Source organism: Schistocerca americana, chromosome 1 (genome assembly GCF_021461395.2).
Source record: "Schistocerca americana isolate TAMUIC-IGC-003095 chromosome 1, iqSchAmer2.1, whole genome shotgun sequence".
NCBI classification, from domain to species: Eukaryota; Metazoa; Arthropoda; class Insecta; order Orthoptera; family Acrididae; genus Schistocerca; species Schistocerca americana.
In genome coordinates, this window is record NC_060119.1 from 1,148,007,493 (window position 1) to 1,148,030,703 (window position 23,211).

Genomic DNA, 23,211 nt, shown 5'->3' on the forward strand with positions numbered 1-23,211 from the left:
TTCTGAAAATACTCTGCTGAATCCACAATTAGGTATATCCAACAATAGTTCAGTTAGCTTTTTTGGATGGATTTAGTATAGGCCTATTAGAGATCGTCTGATGTGGCAGAATGATATTTAGCAACAATATTGACCTACAGTGTCTTTTTCAGGGTTATCAAAACCAATATAATTTTGAAGTCATTGGTGAATTAAGCCTGATGTTTCAGGGTGGAGCAGAACAACGACTGCAGAAAGTGGAAATCACCCTAGCAGACTGCTTAGCATGCAGTGGATGTATTACATCGGCAGAGAGTGTTCTAATATCTCAACAGAGCCATGAAGAGCTGGAACGCATATTCACTGAGAAGCGGGAGCAAGTGGCAGCGGTATGGTGGTATACACAGAATTTAATAGTAGATATATTATATGTGATACTATTGTGTTTATGCAAAAAAGAATTGCATTGAAAAAAATAAGTTGTCTTTATAGTGTAAGACATATTCCTCGTGAAAAGGCTGTTTATCTCATGACAGTTTAGAAACTTAAAACATCTAATAGAAAAAAGGCTTGAAGATGTACATTTTGTGGATAATTATGACACTTGTTGCTGATAAAGAGGGGATATTGTATAAGTGTTTTCATTATTATGGTGTGGTTTTATTTATTAGGCAGTTTGACTACTGCCTCACAGTATATTTGTTCCCTCATGAAATTTGTCGAAGAAGGTTCTGCTGCTAGGTAGTTCACACAGTAGAGATGTGGGCCAGAAATTGCAGGAAGTGTTGGGGAATGGGTACCAGGGCACCAGCATCGAGAAGCTTAGTGCAGGGTAGGCCCAGGTGACTGACAGCATGTGGGAGTTATGAAGGGATTTTATGGAGGAGGATCAGGTAGTGATAGTGGATGGAGCAGGGAATAGTCTTGATCAGGACGGAGAGTAAGATGTAGGTGTTGACCTGTGTAAAGATAGCTACTCAAACTGATGGCACCACTGTGCATTTCATGCAACTGTTTCAGCATCATCTTAATGCAGCTGTTAGGTGCGTTAACATGGGGCTGGAGAAGGCACTGATGGCAGAAGGCATGGGTCACATTGCAGTGGTGCCAGTTGAGTCTATCAATAGATAGGGTTTCACTAGGCATGGCCTGCAACTCAACAGGTATGGGAAGGGGAGGCTGGCAAAGATTATAGGTGACAGTGTGGTGAGGGGTGGTGGGATCAGTCATGGAAAAATTCCTTTAGTAGTTAGTGTGAGAGCTGCACCTTTTTTAGATTGAAGTCAGCTGATAGGTATAACTGCTTGAAGGAAGTCCCTCTAATTAAGGGCTCACCTTCAGAGGACTTCATGTTTCCAAATAGAGAAGGAATTAGCATAGTCATCAAAATATAAGAGGTGGTAAAGATAAAGTTAGTGAACTGCTTATAGATGTTGACTCTGAAATTATTGGTATATCGGAGCACTACTTAAATAATTTGACAATTCTGGGGCTTCTTTTACCAGGATACTGATTAGCTGGCTGCTTTTCAAGGAGCTCCTTGCGGGGTTGCGGAGTGGCCATGTACGTAAATAAAAAAAAAAAAAAAACAATATTCCATTTGAGTACATAGACATGGCACAGCATGGCAGTGAAAAGATATGTGAATATTTTGCAGGGGCAGGGGAATTTAATAAACTAAACTTGTAATGTTTGTTGTTTATAGGTCTCCTAACTCTGACTTCAGAGCATTTCTACTCAAGCCAGAGACCGTTATTGATTCACTTTATAGGAAGTACCAGAAATTAGTTATATGTGGTAACTTCAGTATTAATTTGTATATGATTGTGCAAGAAAAAGGATGTTGATAGATCTAAATTCATATGATCTGATGCAGACTGTGTTTTTTCCCAGTAGGGTGCATGGTAACAGTAGCACAGCCATAGACAATACTTTTATTCATTAACTTCATTACTAGATGGGCATTCTGTTATTAAAAGAGTGAATGGGCTTTCAGACCATGGTGCACAAATTTTAACATTAAAAGGCTTTTGTACTCAAACAAATGTCACATATAATTACAAACTATGTAGGAAAGTTGATCCAGTGGCAACGAATTATTTAAACCTCATCAAGGAACAAGAGTGGCATGAAGTTTATAGTGCTGATAATAAGGTTGGCAAATATAATGCTTTCCTTAACACATTTCTCATGCTTTTTGGGAGTTGCTTTCCATTAGTACATTCTAAACGGGTTAATGGCAATAAAGGGTAGGCTGGGTGGCTGACTAGTGGGATAAGGATATAATGTAGAACAAGGCTGGAATTATACCAAAATGTTAGAAAAGTCAGAATCAAGCTACAGTTGCCCATTACAAACATTATTGTAAGGTGCTTAAAAATTTTATTAGGAAGGCAAAGAATATGTGGTGTGCAAATATAATAGCTAATTCATTGGATAAAATTAAAACCATATGGTCAGTTGTGAAGGAAGTGTCTGGTCAGCAGCACAAGGTTGACAATATGAAGTCAGTTCATAGTAAAAATATTTCTGCTGCTGATAAATCAGATATATGTACAGTATTTAACAATCTTTTCTGACCACTGCTGGTGAATTAGATAAAAATTTAGTTTCTACAGGGAGTCATACAACTCTCTTGGAAAATGCCTTTCCAAGATTGATGTCTGAAATACTCCTCTGTGATACTGACAAGGGAGAGACTGAGTCAATAATTAAATCACTGAAGACTAAGGACTCTCATGGGTGTGATGGAGTGCCTAGCAGAATATTTAAGTACTGTGCCGCACATGTTAGCCCTGTGTTTAGCCATATTTGTGATTTTTCCTTTAGGAATGGTCAGTTTCCTGAACAATTAAGTACTCAGTAGTAAAGCCGCTTTATAAAAAGGGAGAAAGGAATAATGTAAACAATTTTAGACCTATTTCTATGCCATCAGTGTTTGCTCAAGTTATTGAAAAGGCTGTGTATGTAAGTATAATTGATTTTTTATATCAAATAATTTGCTATCAAATGTGCAGTTTGGCTTTAGAAGTCATTTAACAAGTGAAAATGCTATATTCCGTTTTCTCTGTGAGGTAGTGGATGGGTTAAACAAAAGGTTTCGAACACTAGGCATGTTTTTTGATTTTACTAAGGCATTTGATTGTGTTGATCACAAAATATTGCTCCAAAAGTTGGACCATTACGGAATATAGGGAGTAGCTCACAATTGGTTCACCTCTTATTTTAGCAACAGACAGCAAATGGTCATTATTCACATTGTTGAGAATGGCTGTGATGTGGGGTCTGAGTGGGGTACGGTCAAATGGGGGGTTGCCCCAGGGATCAGTGTTGGGGCCACTCCTGTTCCTTATTTATATAAATGATATGTCCTCTAGTATTACGGGCAACTCTAAATTATTGCTGTTTGTTGATGGCACTAGCTTGGTTGTACAGGATGTTGTGTATAACATTCAAACAATGCAGTTCATGACCTAAGTTCATGGTTTGTAGAAAATAAACTAATGTTAAATCATAGCAAGGCTCAGTTTCTAAGACAAAATCCAACAAAACCTGACTTTTTAATTTCACAGAAAGGGCATATGATTAGTGAAACTAAACAGTTTAAATTTCTAGATGTTCAGATAGATAGTAAACTGCCGTGGAAAGCCTACGTTCAGGATCTGCTCAGACTTAATGCTGCCATTTTTACTATTCGAACGGTATCTGAGGTAAGTGATCGATCGACATGGAAATTAGTCTACTTTGCTTATTTTCATTCATTTATGTCATATGGTATTATATTTTGGAGTAACTCTTCCGATTCTAATAGGATATTTTTGGCTCAGAAATGGGCGGTTCGGGCAATACATGGTGTAAGTTCACGAGCCTCTTGTTGACCCGTGTTCACTAGTCTGGGTATTTTGACATTGGCCTCTCAATATACGAGGTGTGGCTAGAAAAAAACCGGACTAGTACTGGTGAAACAATAAAACAAATGCAATAAGGCTGAAAGTCGCGTGGCCTGTCACGTGACTCTCGCTCCGCCTACTGCTCGAGTTTCATCTGCCTCCTGCACTCAGTCTGCCCGTGGCGTCTGTTTTAAGTAGTTGACGTTTCGTCTGTGCGTCGGAAAATGTTGAGTGTACAGAAAGAACAGCGTGTTAGCATCAAATTTTGTTTCAAACTAGGAAAATCTGCAAGTGAAACGTTTGTAATGTTATAACAAGTGTACGGCGATGATTGTTTATCGCGAACACAAGTGTTTGAGTGGTTTAAATGATTTAAAGATGGCCGCGAAGACACCATGGATGACACTCACACTGGCAGACCATTGTCAGCAAAAACTGATGCAAACATTGAAAAAATCGGTAAACTTGTTCGACAAGATCGCCGTTTAACAATCAGAGCAGTGTCTGAGTTAACAGGAGTTGTCAAGGAAAGTGTTAGGCAGATTCTTCATGAAAGTTTCAACATGAACAAAGTGTGTTCAAAAATGGTTCCAAAGTGTCTCACAATTGAACAGAAGGAACGCCGAAGAATGATTTGACCTGACATCCTGGAAATATTGAAAGTGATCCCACCTTCTTACAAAATGTTATTACTTGCGATGAATCGTGGTTTTTTACTTACGATCCCGAAACTAAACGCCAATTGATGCATTGGAAAACTCCTGGTTCTCCACGACAAAAAAAAAAACACGAATGTCAAACTCGAAATTCAAGGCAATGATGATTGTTTTTTTTGACATCAAAGGGATTGTGCACATTGATTGGGTACCAGAGGGACAAACAGTGAATCAGCATTACTACATTAGCGTCCTGGCTACCCTACGTGAGTGAGTACGGAGAAAACGGAACGATTTGTGGAGAAAAAAGTCATGGATCCTTCACCAAGACAATGCCCCAGCTCACAGTGCGTTGTCAGTGAAGACGTTTTTGGCAAAACACAACATTCCCATCTTAGATCATCCACCCTACTCACCTGATTTGGCCCCCTGTAACTTTTTTCTTTTCCCTAAAGTCAAGTCAGCTTTGAAAGGAACTAGATTTGAGACTGTTGAAGCAGTAAAAGAAAAAGCGACGGAAGTAATGTATGGACTTACCGAAAATGATCTGCAGCATTGCTATGAACAGTGGAAAATTCGTATGGAGCGGTGTAGAGACCGAGGAGTAGAGTACATTGAAGGAGATAACATGAAATTGTAAATAATTGTAAATAAATGTTTTTTCCAGCATCAGTCCGGTTTTTTTCTAGCCGCACCTCGTATATATTCTTTACTGTCATTTCTTGTAAACAATATCTGCTTATTCCCAAGAATAAACAGCTTTCACTAAGTTAATACTTGGCAGAAATCCAACCTGCATTTGGATTAGTCTTCCTTAACTCTTGTGCTGTAAGATGTGCAGTATACTGCTGCATCCATTTTTAATAAGCTACCACAAGAATTCAAATATCTTAGCAGTAATCCACACACTTTAAAATCGAAACTGAAGTTTCCTCATGGGTCACTGCTATTCTGTTGAGGAGTCCCTTGAAAAATTAAGCTGATTCTTATGTTATATTGCCAACGGCCTTGCCACAGTGGTAACACTGGTTCCCATCAGATCACCGAAGTTAAGCGCTGTCGGGCTGGGCTAGCACTTGGACCATCCAGTCTGTCGAGCGCTGTTGGTAAGCGGGGTGCACTCAGCCCTAATGAGGCAAACTGAGGAGCTACTTGATTGAGAAGTAGCGGCTCCAGTCTCAGAAATGGACTTACGGCCGGGAGACAGTGTGCTGAACACATGCCCCTCCATATCTGCATCCAATGACGCCTGTGGGCTGAGGATGACACAGCGGCCAGTCTGTACCTTTGGGTCTTCGTGGCCTGTGCGGGAGGAGACAGTTATGTTATATTGTTGACTGAGTTTACTGAAACTTATGGCTTGACTTTTTTTGGGTTCATAAGCATTTTATTTTTATCTTTCATTACTTTTATGTTGTGATTTCATGTATGGACACATTCCATGATCATGGAGATTTGCTCCTGAATTTAGTCCTATGGAACTTGACTTATAAATAAATAAATAAATAAAATAATCCACTTCAATTCAAAAGGAACAATAATGTGCATAATTTCAATATCAGAAGAAAAAAATAACAGTCATTACTTTACATTAAGGTTGTCTTTAGCATAAAAGGGGGGTGGACTATGCTGCAACCAAAAATATTGATCATCAACATCTATACTCTGCAGCATTGTCAGCATGTAATCATATTTACAAATTAATTTGTTATTTGAATGTAAAAGGCTCCTTCCACATCTTTAACATTTATCACACAAATGATCTATGGAACATGATGAGACTAACTAAACGGCTGTACACCATTTCTGAAACCAAGCACATATGGATGTCCAATAAACAGTGTCATTGAGTCAAATAGTGCCCACAGGTAGCCCAATGTGTCTTAAAATTTTTTATGAATGCATTTGATGAATTAAAGACTAGTGAAGTTACAATGAATTTGTCACATGCCAATATGTAGCAAGTGGTTTTTAACGGGGAAACTAATACTTCTTGTTACTTGCATGTAACACAAACAGGATTGGTATCAGTGCAGTATTGCACTGATAAGTTGGTGACATCATTAATATGATTTTTAATAAATGGCCAGTGGTTTATGTCATTAACAACACAAACTCATTAACAAAACAAAATCCAGGAAACAAACCCTCAACAGGAAATGGGGGGGGGGGGGGGGGCGGAGTGATTTGATTTGGGCCAAGAATAACCTTGCTATCAACACCCACAATCATACTAAAAACTTGAATATTTTACTGCAGTGGGGAAAATAGTGGTTTTGATCAAGGAATCAAATGTAACTACAGTTGACCATATAGTTATGGAATAGATGTACAAAGTATATAAAAAAGAATTGTTACACATTCATGGCTCACTGTCACTTTCCAACCTAAATTAGGCCTAAGGATACACTACAGAGCAACTTGTAACCATAAACGTCATTTTACAAAAATGGCTCTTTTGTTGTCTTCAACAACTCGGAGCCAGAGTATCTCCTTGCAACCTAATATAGACTTTGGGCTACACTAAATTCAGTCCGCCATTGCAACCATGGCTGGAGGAACATAAATAGGTGTAATTGACAGCATGGTTTGGTACATCATTCCTCTTACCAGATTGCCATATTCATTAGAGCTGTATTGCCTTATTAAAGAACATGGGGTATAAACGTATTGCAGACAAAAAATATTGCTGACATCTATACATCTGAAACATAAAACAAAAACATGCCTATCATAATCTATGTAACATATACCATCACACACCAAAACATATACGGCTTGCATTGTTTACTAGTCCTACACAGACAATCCCCCTCCCCTTTTTGTCCTAGTCTCCCTCCTCTGCTTGGAGCTGTATCCTCAACTATCACCCCATCTGATTTTTTAGCCAATGTTGTTATCTTGCGAATCCCTACCCACAGTATATATTTTTATTTTCTGCTTGTGACAATCATGTATGGTTCAGAAATGTGCTTGCTGGCAGCAAACCATCTCATAGAATGGCTGTAAATGCTGCAAAATATTGTATGTTTTATCTGGCACTGAGAGATACTCAGGGACTTTCAAATGAACCCTCATTCTCATAAAATAGAAGTCCGATAATCTTTATGTTAACATTTCAGCTTTGCTGTGTATGTTCCTTTAGTCTCTAGAAACCAGTGTCCCTAAAACTTCTATGGAAAGCATCGATGTCCAATCTTTTGATAATTTAGGGAATATTATTATTGAAATCCATAAGTGATGTAGTCATTCAGTATATCATATATCTACTTTCAAACTCATCAAAGTACATCTGAGGCCGCCCGTGGTGGCCATGCAGTTCTAGGTGCTACGGTCGCAGGTTCGAATCCTGCCTCAGACATGGATGTGTGTGATGTGCTTAGGTTAGTTAGGTTTAAGTAGTTCTAAGTTCTAGGGGACTGATGACCTAAGATGTTAAGTCCCATAGTGTTCAGAGCCATTTGAACCAAAGTACATCTGACACTCAGGAAAAGTATTGATTTCTGCTTTTATTACATAAAGATGGTGTTTGCTCATCGGCATGATAATGGAAAATCCCAAGTAGAATTCCAACATTGTAAGGAATGAAGAGAACTACCCAATATTATTGCACCTGGGAGTGAGGGTGCTTTGGTTGGCTTATCCTGAGAGTTTTCATTGTGCTGTTTCATGAGGAGATGCTGAACCACTTGATAGTATATGCACAGCTGTCTTTAAATTTTTCACAGCGTGATGTGTTTCTTTAGTAACCACTGTGTACTTGTTTACTTTAGCATCACTGTGTGTTTCCGATAATGGCTCGGGGGGGGGGGGGGGACACATGCAATAATACACAACTGCTGTATCAGTGGACAGAGAAAAAATGTTTTCTTTTTTCCCTCACATCTAGAAAAGAACATCTGCTTAGATTTTGATTATGCATATTGCCTTTTTAATGTATCTGAACTCTTCATATGTGATAAAACTTTAAATTTTAACTATGCAATTTGAGTTTTGGATCTGCTTCTTAATAATAGATTTATTTGGGTACTACGTCTCAAAGAGTTGAAGATTATGTACCACAAACAACTTAACATTTTTAAGTGTCACAGCAAATGAACTTGGGAAGTTGACAGGTCTGAATTCCTGCAGCTTCACAGGGCTTTTGTTTGGTCATGACTTAACACAGGGTGTTTAAAAAAATTATCCCACATTCTTATCAGAGAGAACACATTTCAAGACTAGAAAAAAGGCATATAAATATATGTTCAGGCTGTCAACTGACTCACAACATTATCAGCTCTAATGTATTGCTCGTAAATAGATGACGTGACCTATTTTTGTTTGCTTATATGATTGCTAAACAATCACTAAAAAGTCGCAATAATTAAATATTTGGAGGTATATACATAGTACAATTTAAAATGGAACAACTTTGTAAAACTAACTATAGGAAAGGCAAATAACTGAAATTCACTGAAAGGACATGTTGTCTATCCTGGGATAAGGTAGCTTACAAAATCATCATTCAGCTCATATTCAAGTATTGATCCTTACCACATGGGACTGTAGCTTAAGTGCCTAAACAAGTCTGTATTTGCAGTGAAAATGATGTCAGATAAGGAGATATAAATATAAAAAAAAACTTGCATACTTTGCTTACTTTCATTCTGTTATGTCATATGGGATCATATTCTGGGGTAAATCATCTAACCAAGTGACAGTTTTTCGCATGCAAAAGCATGTAATAAGAATCATTTGTGGTGTAAATTCAAGAACATCCTGTAGAAACCTGTTCAAGGATCTTTGTATTCTAACCACTGCTTCTCAGTATATTTATTCCTTAATGAAATTTGTTGCAAGTAATATATCTCTATTTCCAACTAATAGCTCAACACACAGGATTAATAATAGAAATAAGAACAATCAACATGAAGACCTAAAATCACGTACCCTGGTCCAAAAAGGGGTTCAATATTTAGGAATACACATTTTCAATAAATTGCCAGCAACCATTAAAAACTTGGTTTCTGATAAAGCACAGTTTAAACAGAGTTTTAAAGACTTTTTGATAGGCAACTCTTTCTACTCTATAGATGAATATCTTAACAGAGACTTTAGGCCAGCTTAAGTAAAACGGCCTTGCTGTGCTGGTACTGCGAACGGCTGAAAGCAAGGGGAAACTACAGCCGTAATTTTTCCCGAGGACATGCAGCTTTACTGTATGATTAAATGATGATGGCGTCCTCTTGGGTAAAACATTCCGGAGGTAAAATAGTCCCCCATTCGGATCTCCGGGTGGGGACTACTCAAGAGGACGTCGTTATCAGGAGAAAGAAAACTGGCGTTCTACGGATTGGAGCGTGGAATGTCAGATCCCTTAATCGGGCAGGTAGGTTAGAAAAATTAAAAAGGGAAATGGATAAGTTAAAGTTAGATATAGTGGGAATTAGTGAAGTTCAGTGGCAGGAGGAACAAGACTTTTGGTCAGGTGATTACAGGGTTATAAATACAAAATCAAATAGGGGTAATGCAGGAGTAGGTTTAATAATGAATAAAAAAATAGGAGTGCGGGTTAGCTACTACAAACAGCATAGTGAACGCATTATTGTGGCCAAGATAGACACAAAGCCCATGCCTACTACAGTAGTACAAGTTTATATGCCAACTAGCTCTGCAGATGATGAAGAAATAGATGAAATGTATGACAAGATAAAAGAAATTATTCAGGTAGTGAAGGGAGACGAAAATTTAATAGTCATGGGTGACTGGAATTCGTCAGTAGGAAAAGGGAGAGAAGGAAACATAGTAAGTGAATATGAGTTGGGGGTAAGAAATGAAAGAGGAACCCATCTGGTAGACTTTTGCACAGAGCATAACTCAATCATAGCCAACACTTGGTTCAAGAATCATGAAAGAAGGTTGTATACCTGGAAGAATCCTGGAGATACTAAAAGGTATCAGATAGATTACATAATGGTAAGACAGAGATTTAGGAACCAGGTTTTAAATTGTAATACATTTCCAGGGGCAGATGTGGAATCTGACCACAATCTATTGGTTATGAACTGTAGACTAAAACTGAAGAAACTGCAAAAAGGTGGGAAATTAAGGAGATGGGACCTGGATAAACTGAAAGAACCAGAGGTTGTACAGAGTTTCAAGGAGAGCATAAGGGAACAATTGATAGGAATGGGGGAAAGAAATACAGTAGAAGAAGAATGGATAGCTTTGAGGGATGAAGTAGTAAAGGCAGCAGAGGATCAAATAGGTAAAAAGACGAGGGCTAGTAGAAATCCTTGGGTAACAGAAGAAATATTGAATTTAATTGATGAAAGGAGAAAATATAAAAATGCAGTAAATGAAGCAGGCAAAAAGGAATACAAACGTCTCAAAAATGAGATCGACAGGAAGTGCAAAATGGCTAAGCAGGGATGGCTGGAGGACAAATGTAAGGATGTAGAGACTTGTCTCACTAGGGGTAAGATAGATACTGCCTACAGGAAAATTAAAGAGACCTTTGGAGAGAAGATGGCAACCCAGTTCTAAGCAAAGAAGGGAAGGCAGAAAGGTGGAAGGAGTATATGGAGGGTTTATACAAGGGCGATGTACTTGAGGACAATATTATGGAAATGGAAGAGGATGTAGATGAAGACGAAATGGGAGATAAGATACTGCGTGAAGAGTTTGACAGAGCACTGAAAGACCTGAGTCGAAACAAGGCCCCGGGAGTAGACAACATTCCATTAGAACTACTGATGGCCTTGGGAGAGCCAGTCATGACAAAACTCTACCATCTAGTGAGCAAGATGTATGAGACAGGCGAAATACCCTCAGACTTCAAGAAGAATATAATAATTCCAATCCCAAAGAAAGCAGGTGTTGACAGATGTGAAAATTACCGAACTATCAGTTTAATAAGTCACAGCTGCAAAATACTAACGCGAATTCTTTACAGACGAATGGAAAAACTGGTAGAGTTTCTTCGGCCGACTGGAAGCAGGAGAGGCATCATAGGACATTTTAATTTCTGCTGTCCTGAATATAGTTTAATGGCATCCGGTGCAAAATATACAATTTTCAATTCCACAGACCGAAATACAGTGACGTGCGATAGAAGAACGCTGTGTGAAGAGGTGTGGTACTGCACTTTGGCACACTTAAGATCAGATAACATGTCTTACAATTCCTCGGACACTTATGTTTTATGTATCAGAGTCTTCAGAAAGATGTGCAATACAAAATGAACGTATTTTTGAAAATTCGATTGTTTTTAAATTTTTGACGTCCTATCTCAAACGCTCGAAGGACACCACTGTCTACTATTGCCCCAGTTCGGAAATACCGTAGATACGGGTCTGATGCGCAGAGCAGTCTTGAGTTATAATAGGGAAGCGGCTAGTCTCCTTGTGACCCGTGTTTACATTTAATGATTTTGCTGTTTCCTCTTTGTCTACTGCACTCAAGTCAAATGAAAACAAAATTGATTTCTTTGGCCGGGAGCTATCATGTGAATTAAAATACATTCACATAATTATGGAAGGCTAAAATATGTTATTAGTTTCAGATTTTATTTTATTTCCACCTTTCTGACAGTCAAGCATTAATTGCCACGCAGAACAATGAAGTTATATTTATTGGTTTGCTGAAGAAATTTTCTTTTATTAATCTTTTCCGCTGAGACAGTCAATATATTTGAAACAAAGGGTTTAATTTCAAACTATTGACTAGTTTCAACTGTTTGGTGCATTTCAAGTGTACGTTTTCATCTTCTAGCACATATGGCATTATACCATAACAAAGAACCAGACATGAGATAACAAAGTACTGGTAGCCAAGGAAATTTACATTCCGAAATCAAATTGAAAAACTTAATATTAGGTCGATGCCTACTTCACTGGGAATCTGGGACTCATTTAAAAATCAGCTCTTTGATGACGAGCCACTTAGAAGAATTTATAGCCCAGAAGATCACACTTTTATGTCGTTATTAAAAAATTTACTGGCACATTTGTGTGATATATCTTAAAATTTAATACGTGCATAAAAGACCAACATTATATGTGAAAGCTTAGCTTCTCTTGCAGCGTATTGGCCTTGGAGACCAATATTATATGTGAAAGCTTTGTTTTTCTTGTAGCAACATTATATATATTAATTTAAACCATTAACTTTTCCTGTTCGTGTGTTCGCGCTACTTAACAGTGATGTTGCTATTGGCTGACTACACCACGTGTCCGAAGCTCTGAATATCCGCTGTCATCGGCTGGTGAGATCACGTGACATGAGCTATGACTGGCTTACAAATACTCATCGCAATCTCGATTTCAATGCTTCGGAAAGTAACATGCGGTGTTTGGTGGAATTCGAATTTATACTTTCGTAATACGAAAATGTGCAGCATACATGTTACTGCACATCAAACATCTTTCCAAAAGGTGTTTCGTCTTCCAAAGTGCCGGGAAATTCTATGCCCATGTATAAAACCATAACCATTCAAAGAATTGATAAGTTATACAGCTCTGAGAGAAAATATACTGTCAATTAATGGGGAAAAACTATGTTTCCACTCGGGAGAAAGTGTATATTTAACTGGGAAATCCGGGAGAAATCCGGGATTTTTTTTTTTTTTGTCCACGTATACACCCTGGTTACGCTGCAATATACTGCAGGAGTAATAAGAAAAAGCTACCACCGAGAGTAAAAATTTCCTCCTGCCAGATATAAATAGTGGAGTGCAGTCAGCAACAGACAGAAGCCATTAGGAAGCAGTTCGGATCTGAGGACGGACGTGGTCTGTGTCCGAATGTTCAATCTTCGTAGGTGACGATTCCGGAAGTCTGTTCCAGCTCACAGGAGTCATCCGTTCACCGCCAGATGTCAACTTCAGTTCTGGAGGTTGGCCCGAGTTCAGTTGGCACCATGGCAGACTAACCACAGCGAGAACTTCCAGCAGGACTGGCCGCAGCGCAGTCTTGGTCACAGGCGCCGCCAGGGCTGATGCCCGCACTTCATGGCAACCTGGCCCCCCCAGCGCGTGGTCCATCCATGACAGGACCTCGCAGACATCACGACTGATGGCGTCCCGGCCGCCGGTGCAGCAGGCGTCGGCAGCTGGCCCCATGGCGCGTAGTCCGTCCATGCCGGGACCTCGCGGATATCGCGACTGACGGCTTCCCAGCTGCCGATGCCTGCTGCACTGCACCAGCTGACCTCATGGCGGCGCAGCTCCGTGGACGTGCCCATACTGAGGAACTGAGCGGCGATGAGTTCATCTCAACCACAGGTTATCCTGGCTTCAGCAGAGCACTGGTGACCTGAGGCTCCCGAGTGTGATCAGCGGCAGGCGTTGCGCGCATTGTCGGAGAATCTACACAGCAGCAGCCAGGCGGAGGGATCCGCAGGGCTGGGCAGCGATGACAAGGGAGAAATTGTAAAGAAAGTTCAATAAATAATTGTAAAACTCCATGCCATCTCAGTCTTTGGCGCAGCCACTGTGTCTGCAGCTAACAAGTGGTGCAGAAGTTGTAATAGCATATACTGTACTCGAACATTATGAATCACCTCGAAGAAAATGACTTATTGATACATAACCAATAGGGATTCAGAAAATATTGTTCTTGTGCAACACAGCTATCTCTTTATTGCCATGAAGTAATGAGTGCTGTCGACAAGGGATCTCAGATTGCTTCCATATTCCTAGGTTTCCAGAAGGCTTTTGACACCATTCCTCACAAGTGACTATTAATCAAATTGCATGCATATGGAGTATCATCTGAATTGTGTGACTGGATTCGTGATTTCCTCTCAGAGAGGTCACAGTTCGTAGTGATAGATGGTAAATCATCGAGTAGAACAGAAGTGATATCTGGTGTTCTGCAAGGTAGTGTCATAGGTCCTCTGCTGTTCCTGATTTATGTAAATCATCTAGGTGATAATCTAAACCAGGCTGTTCCAGCTCGTCGGCTCCGTTGTGAGCCGTGGAGCGCTCCCTGCTCCAGGGAGCCGCATCGCTCGCTGTGACCATTCAAGTGGGCCGGCACGTGGCACGGCTGGCTGAGGCAGGCGGCAAGGCAAGCATTTTGACGTGCCAGCGGCGTCTTACAAGATCGACAACCTCATACTCTTAGCTGCTAAGACGTGGTGACATGCTACACCAGGAAATACGATGTTCAGGAAATAAATAAGAAATATCAGGCGTCAAAGTGCTCACAGCGTTAATGCAGAGGATGGCCTTCATTGTTGCATCCTGAAGAAATGATCGTTCCTTATTTTTTACTCTTTTCATTGCTGAGAAAAGCTGCTCACAACAATACGTAGACCCAAACATGCACATGATCTGAGCGGCATTGTTGTGAAGCTTGGGAAATGTTTTTTTCTGTAATGAACGATACCATCGTGACAAATCCAACGTGTTGTAGTACTTCTCTTTCAACAAAGTTGAATTTTGCAAATCAATTATCTCCAATTGAAGAGACAGTGACAAGTCATCGGGGGAAAATGAAAAAGGAGTGCTGAACACCTTAAGTTCCATTTCCAAACTAGTGAGGTCTCGGAATCGTGTTTCAAACAACATGATGAGCTGCTTTAACTTTGCTTGGTAACCCCCGAAAGTAGTACCTTCAGGTAGTTTTAAAGAAGCAAGACGATTGAAGACCGTTAAATGTCCATTACTCATCTGCCTCTCAAACAAACGTAACTTTTACATGAACGCTTTGATCTGGTCGTGCATGTCAACGATTAGCTGCCCTTTGCCCTGCAGTGACAGATTTAAAGTATTCAGATGCATAGTTATATCAGCTAGGAACGCCAGGTCTGATATCCATTTTATATCTTTCAGACAATGCATTTCTTCCCCTTTCATTTCGAGAAAAGGGGATATTTCCTCACGAATGACAAAGAAAACATCAAGAACTTTTCCCCGACTCAGTCAACGAATTGTACTATGGTAAGGTATATCCCCATACTCCTCTTCCATATCTTTCAGGAATCCTTTGAACTGGCGATGATTCATGCTGTGACGCCGCCAAAATTCACACACTTCACGACGTCTTTCATTACGCCACCTAGCTCTACTGTTTCAGCACACAGTGCCTCTTGGTGAATAAAACAATGAAGAGTCAAAATGTCTTTCCTGAATTCGTCCCTGAGTTTATTTTTCAAATGATAACCTTGGTGACGCCCGATCATTTGTAGTGCACTGTCTGTCGCTACAGAATGGAGCTTTTCCCACGGCAAATTCATATTGTCCACTGATTCACAAACAGCTTCAAAAATGTCACGTATTGTTGCGGTGTAATCGAGTGGTACCACATCCAAGAGTTCTTCAGTTGCCTGCAGCTCCATGTCGACACCTCGCACAAAGACTGCAAGTTGAGCACAGTCTGATGTGTCGGTGCTTTCGTCAAGTGCTAGCGAAAATGCAACAAAGCTCTCCGCCTTTTTCCTGAGCTGGGTCTCTAAATCCGCTGCTATGTCCAGGATTCGACGAGACATTGTTTGCTTCGACAGGCAAACCCCTTCAATTGCCTGCACCTCCATTGGAAACAAACATTCTGCAACTGCTACCGTGCACGATTTTACGAGTGGTCCCACCTAAAATGGCTTGCCACTTGTCACAATGATGTGAACGACCCTGTAGCTTAGTCGAATTGCAGATTCAGTAGTGTTTTCTCCGCTCTCATTCACTTGAAAATAATAAACGCATTACAGAACCGTTTTTGAACTTACGTCTCCTGGTATGTCGTTCTTAAGCCTCGCTACCAGTTCTCTGCGTGCAACGCCTTCTACCTGATCTTAGTGCGCTGCGTGAAGACGTATATAATGTCGTCGTATATTGTACCTCTTTACAGAATTAAATACTTTATGACATATAAGACATTGTGGACGACCATCCCTCTCAATGAATAGAAAGGTATCCTCCAATGGAGGTACTGGGCTCCCGCGGCTAGTCATAGCTGTCATTGAACACGGATTATTGTGTCAGTTGCGGCTGCATGTGGCCAGGGGGCAGTGAGTCCGCTTTCCCCCTCCACGCGGGCTCCAAGCTGCCGAAGTGAGCGCTCCGGAGTGCTCCGGCTCCCTGGAGCTCGGTTGGAACAGCCTGATCTAAGCAGTCCCCTTAGATTGTTTGCAGGTGATGCTGTAATTTACCGTCTAGTAAAATCATCAGATGATCAATTCCAATTACAAAATGTATGGTGCAAAAAGTGGCAATTGGAACTAAACAAAGAAAAGTGCGAGGTCATCCACATGGGTACTAAAAGAAATCCGATAAATTTTGGGTATACGATAAATCGCACAAATCTAAGGGCTGTCAATTCGACTAAATACCTAGGAATTACAATTACGAGCAACTTAAATTGGAAAGACCACATAGATAATATTGTGGGGAAGGTGAAACAGATACTGCCCTTTGTTGGCAAATCACTTAGAAGATTCGACAAATCCACTAAAGAGACAGTCTACATTACACTTGTCTATCCTGTACTGGAATATTGCTGCACGGTATGGGATCCTTACCAGGTAGGATTGATGGAAAAGAAAAAGTGCAAAGAAGGGCAGCTTGTTTCGTGTTATCGTGCAATAGGAGTGAGAGTGTCACTGATATGATACTCGAGTTGGGGTGGCAGTCATTGAAACAAAGGCGGTTTTCTTTGTGGCGAGATCTATTTACGAGATTTCAATCACCATCTTTCTCTTCCTAATGCTAAAATATTTTGTTGACACTCACCTACGTAGGGAGAAATTATCATCATAATAAAATAAGAGATATCAGAGCTCGTACAGAAAGATTTAGGTGTTCCTTTTTCCCACGCGCTCTTCGTGAGTGGAATGGTAGAGAAGTAGTATGAAAATGGTTCGATGAACCATCTGCGAAGCACTTAAGTGTGAATTGCAGATTAACCATGTAGATATAGATGTCGAGGAGGTCAGATTATCAGAGGAACACTTACATTGACCCATAACATCACGATAGAGTAAGCACAACTTTAATTTTCAGTTGGAAATAGTGTCTGAAATACTGTTTCCGTGTTAAAACTCTAACAAAATTATAAGAAATTGTTCACACACAAAAAAAATCATACACAAAATTGTAATGTATAAAGCACCAGAGATGCGATGATTGGGCCAAGAGAGAAGTCAGACATTCAGAGGTCAGATTAGTGAGGTTTCACTGTAGAACAAAAATCACCCACCTCCACACATGCTAAGGTGGCTTGTCGATGTATGTACCTTATAATTGTTGGCAATATAGTAGTGATATTGTTGTTTGGTAGGGTTTTTATGTAGAAAACTTTTTTATTTGCCACTCCCAAATACCATTTCATAGGATCATATTTATGTAATTATATTTCAACATTCATAACCTCATTCTTTGGTCATTGTTTTATTCTAGAATGAAAGGAAATGCTATGAAGCGATTCAACCCTGTGACAGCAGGACATGCAGGGTGTATGATGATGGGGGCTGGGAGAGTAGGCTGAGGGGTGATCTTTGGAAAACAGTTTTACGCTTCACTTATCTGAATCATTCTTTCACTATCTAGGAATTCTTCCACCCTACCCTGTGGACTACCCAGCGACATAAGGAAATATTGTGGAGGGCAGCTCCCATTGTTCTCACAAACATTGGCACTTCCACAAACTCTTTAAAAATGTTAATATGTGTCTGTGGAATAGCACAGTAAAATTGATTGTGAAAAATGACTTTGTATTCGTTTTATGAAATTTATACGTGCATATGCAGCAAAATCACTGATAATTTTGCTATTCAGCACCCTAAAATCAACAATAAAGATAATAACAGCAGCCTACTGTGCTGTGCATTTCTTCCAAATATGTCGTTGGAAGTTATAAATATATTATCAAGTGTCATATCTATTGATGATGGAACAGATCCTTGTATGACCACTCGGATTTAAGTTTTCCATGATTTCCTCAAATAATTCCAAACAAATACTGGGATGGTTCCAATTTCCTTCCCCATCCTTGAAACAATCTGAGCTTGTGCTCCATCTCTGATGACCTTGATGTCAACGGTAAATCGATCCGTAATTGTCCTTCCTTCCTTTTCATACCAACTGAACATGAAGTTAATTTCATCTAAGTCAACTTCTTGAAAATGGTTAATATACTTTCTAAATTTTTTTCCAGGGGTCAGGTCAAGCCAAATTTATTGTTATTTCCCTCTCAGTTCAGCCAGTTCTGTCTTTGGCTGAAGCTTTCCACATAGAACCAGAAGATGCTGCTCGAAAACTTACTGGTAAGTGAAATGATATTAGCTACAGATATCATCATCATTTTTCTGCTGCAGCAAACTGGATATGACTTCTTCCACTTCTCTTGTCCTTCCACAACTTTTGCTTATTTATCTGACACCAGTTGGCACCTCAAATGTTGAGATCTAATAAGATTCGTTCCAGAGGGACAATAATGGTTCAAATTCCTGTCAGCCCATCTACATTTAGGGTTTTCATGATTTCCTTAAATCGTTTAAGGCAATCGCCAGGGTGAGCCCTTTGGAAGGGACACAGCTGATTGCCTTCTCCGATCCGAACATGTGCTCTGTCTTTAATGACCTCTTCATCAATGTGGTGTTAAACATTGATCTTCCTTTTTCTCCTCCCCCTCCCCCAACCCCACCCCACTCCACCCCACCCCACCCCACTCCACCCCACCCCACCCCACCCTACCCCACCCCACCCCACCCCGCTGCCCCTCTTTTCCCCTTTCAGCACGGGACAGTACTAGCGTTTGAGCTCCCACTGTTTATTTAGTTTAAATACACGCTCTCTCACATACAACCACAGAGACTCAGAGGGCCGTAGACACGGGTTAACAGGTAGATGCCGTGTTTCTTGACTTCCACAAGGCGTTCGATACAATTCCCCACAGTCATTTAATGAACAAAGTAAGGGCATATGGACTATCAGACCAATTGTGTGATTAGATTGAAGAGTTTCTAGATAACAAAATGCAGCATGTCATTCTCAATGGAAAGAAGTCTTCCGAAGTAAGAGTGATTTCAGGTGTGCCACAGGGGGGTGTCATAGGACCGTTGCTATTCACAATATGCATAAATGACCTTGTGGATGACATCGGAAGTTCACTGAGGCTTTTTGCAGATGATGCTGTGGTGTATCGAGGGGTTGTAACAGTGGAAAATTGTACTGAAATACAGGAGGATCTGCAGCGAATTGACGCATGGTGCAGGGAATGACAATTCAATCTCAATGTAGACAAGTGTAAAGTGCTGCGAATACATAGAAAGATAGATCCCTTATCATTTAGCTGCAAAATAGCAGGTCAGCAACTGGAAGCAGTTAATTCCATAAATTATTTGGGAGTACGCACTAGGAGTGATTTAAAATGGAATGATCATATAAAGTTGATCGTTGGTAACGCAGATGCCAGACTGAGATTCATTGTAAGAATCCTAAGGAAATGCAATCCGAAAACAAAGGAAGTAGGTTACAGTACGCTTGTTCGCCCACTGCTTGAATACTGCTCAGCAGTGTGGGATCCGTACCGGATAGGGTTGATAGAAGAGAGAGAGAAGATCCAACGGAGAGCAGCGCGCTTCGTTACAGGATCATTTAGTAATCGCGAAAGCGTTACGGAGATGATAGATAAACTCCAGTGGAAGACTCTGCCGGAGAGACGCTCAGTAGCTCGATACGGGCTTTTGTTGAAGTTTCGAGAACATACCTTCACCGAGGAGTCAAGCAGTATATTGCTCCCTCCTACGTATATCTCGCGAAGGGACCATGAGGATAAAATCAGAGAGATTAGAGCCCACACAGAAGCATACCGGCAATCCTTCTTTCCACGAACAATACGAGACTGGAATAGAAGGGAGAACCGATAGAGGTACTCAGGGAACCCTCCGTCACACACCATCAGATGGCTTGTGGAGTATGGATGTAGATGTAGATGTAGATGTAGAAGATGCTTCTCGGTTAGTTGTAACATCTCTGTGCCATTACATGTGTGAATTATGTGCTGCAGTTGACAATCAGCTCTTTGTGAGTGTTTGTATTTCCTCATTTTTGTTTATTAGTAGGGGGATATTTGGTGTTCAGTGGGAAACTGTTCTATATTAATAAACTTAAAATAAAAAAAGAGTGATAATGGTTTTGTATCTTTTACTGAACTTCAGAAAGCAGTCGTTCAGAACTTTCACTTATTACAGGTGAATTCCGTGAGTGCCACTGATGTATCATTCTAGCAACAATGTAATGGCTTATGGCTTGGAAGAAATTGGATATCCCCCCCCCCCCCCCCCCCCAAATCTCAGTTGCATTGATAAACAATTTTTGGTGCAGTGGTTAATGGTTTTGGGGTGACGCAACCATTCTCAAACCACACACCTTTTTATTAAGTGTAACTAGTCATACAGGTGGTGCCAAAAGGCATGAATAGCTCCAGTATAGCAACAAGTACTCTAACTGATATTACCCTTTGTGTTTACCGTTGCAACTGACTGACACAACATAAAAAAGTCAAATTTCCTCAGTACTGAACAGTTGCAGATTGCCCATCCTGTGGCATCATGCCTTGAATCAGCAATGTAATGGCTTTCCAGTTTCAAGCAGAGCCTTTGTGGTAGAGGTAATAATAAAGATATTGCTAATGAGCACACTGAATTTTTGGAGACCATTCTACAGTTATGTACACCTAATCAGTTGTATATTGTCATGTCCTTAATCTGTGGTATAAAGTCAATTTCAGTCATGTATACCAGTGTTAGTTTCAGAATATTCACAATCATTAGAGTATACTAAAGCATTAGCTTAAGTTGTGTTCACACCTAAATATAAAATAATAAATAAATACGCTTTTGTCACCTGTATCAGAATGAATTCCCAGATAATGGAATTTTGCATATTTGGGTGGAATCTGGAGTACAAAGGAAATATGTTTACTGTTGTCTGTTGCAGGTTACTTCAAATCACAAGGGGCTGACCTTGTGCTGGATATGAGATTAGCTGAGGACATAGTGTTGATAGAAAGCCAAAAAGAATTTATTGATCGGTATAAAAAGGCAGAGAATGGTACCTCTGAATGCCTCCCTGTTCTGGCATCAACGTGCCCTGGTAAGATTAACATTTTCAGTGGTGTACTGAATAACTCCATACTTCCATTTCTCCCTCAAACTCACCCCCTCATGCACGATCCATTCTTTTCCAGCTCTCCCCTTCCCTTTGTAGAATACTGACACCATCTCTTTTTAAAAATTGTTTGGTCCAAAAATCCTGTAGCTCTGGAGACACTGCTGTCCTCAGTATATGCCAGTATTTGTCCAATTTCTTTCATTCCAGTCATTACATCTATTTACTTCCATCTATCTTCAGTAGATATATAAATTGCAGTTACCTGCTGCTGTTCTGTATGTATGATCAGGCTAATCTCATTAACTACAGGATTTTGGTACAGTTTTCACTAATAGATATACTGATTTTCAAGAAAGGTTTGTGTACACGATTTATGAATATTTCGTGCAAATTGGCTAAACTTTGATGAAAACAGTGCCATTGCCATATACGAGTAGCAGCAAATGGTAGAACATCTTGGAATTGTGGTAGCTTGCACGGCTTAGTGCTCCTCGATCCAGCCGTGATTCACTCCCACTGCCCCCAAATCGCCCACCTGTTAACTTTCCAGAATTTCGTAACCTTGAATCTTGCCTCACCATCATTCCCCAAACCCCTCAACATGCAAACTAACTTTACATCCGCAGAAGGAACCGCAGTCCATCATCTAAAAACTTATCCCGAGCTTGTAATCCTAACTGCGGACGAAGGCTCCTCCACTTGTTTTTAACCACAAGGATTACATTGCAGATGGACTGTGCCAGCTATCAGATACATCCACCTACAAACCTTGACACAATGACTCCATTCCAGAAATCTGGCAGGATCTCCAGTCACTCCTCAAATCCTTAGGCCCATCCCAGAACTTCTCCCTGGAGTCCATCTCCTTGCTCACACCTACCACTCCTCGCACTCCTACCTTCTACATGCTTCCTAAAGTCCATAAATCCAACCACCCTACTGAGTGAGGTGGTGCAGTGGTCAGCACACTGGACTTGCATTCAGGAGGATGACGGTTCAATCCCGCATCTGGCCATCCTGATTTAGGTTTTCCGTGATTTCCCTAAATCGCTTCAGGCAAATGCCGGGATGGTTCATTTGAAAGGTCATGGCCGACTTCCTTCCCCATCCTTCCCTAATCCGATGAGACCGATGACCTAGCAGTTTGGTCTCCTCCCCCAAGTCAACCCAACCCAACCACCAAGAATACCCCATTGTGGCCGGTTACTGTGCCCCAACTGACAGAATCTTTGCTCTCATAGACCAACACCTTCAACCTATTACACGGAATGTACCCTCATATATAAAAGATAGCAACAATTTACTACACCAACTCTCAACAGTTCCTGTTCCTTTACCACATGGTGCCCTGCTCGTCACTATTGATGCCACGTATCTTTACACTAACATCCCTAATGCCTATGGTTTTACCGCTATTGAACACTACTTTTCCCAATGCCTGACGAATTCCAAACCAACAACCTCCTTTTTTAGTCACCATAACCGGTTATATCCTCGCCCACAATTACTTCTCCTGTGAAGGCATTCCCTACAAACAAATCTGGGTTACGGCTTTGGGCACCTACATGGCACCATCCTATGGTGACCTATT

At 40.5% G+C, this 23,211-nt stretch overlaps 1 protein-coding gene across 1 annotated transcript in view; it reads left to right on the forward strand.

Moving 5' to 3' along the window:
* Positions 1–23,211, forward strand: part of LOC124619338 (probable cytosolic Fe-S cluster assembly factor CPIJ010948) — a 62,605-nt gene that overhangs the window by 1,590 nt on the left and 37,804 nt on the right. Inside the window, exons 3-5 of the mRNA XM_047145657.1 lie at positions 210–368; positions 18,661–18,769; positions 21,447–21,602. Coding sequence (XP_047001613.1) covers positions 210–368; positions 18,661–18,769; positions 21,447–21,602 — 424 coding nt within the window. The remainder of the gene's footprint in view (positions 1–209; positions 369–18,660; positions 18,770–21,446; positions 21,603–23,211) is intronic.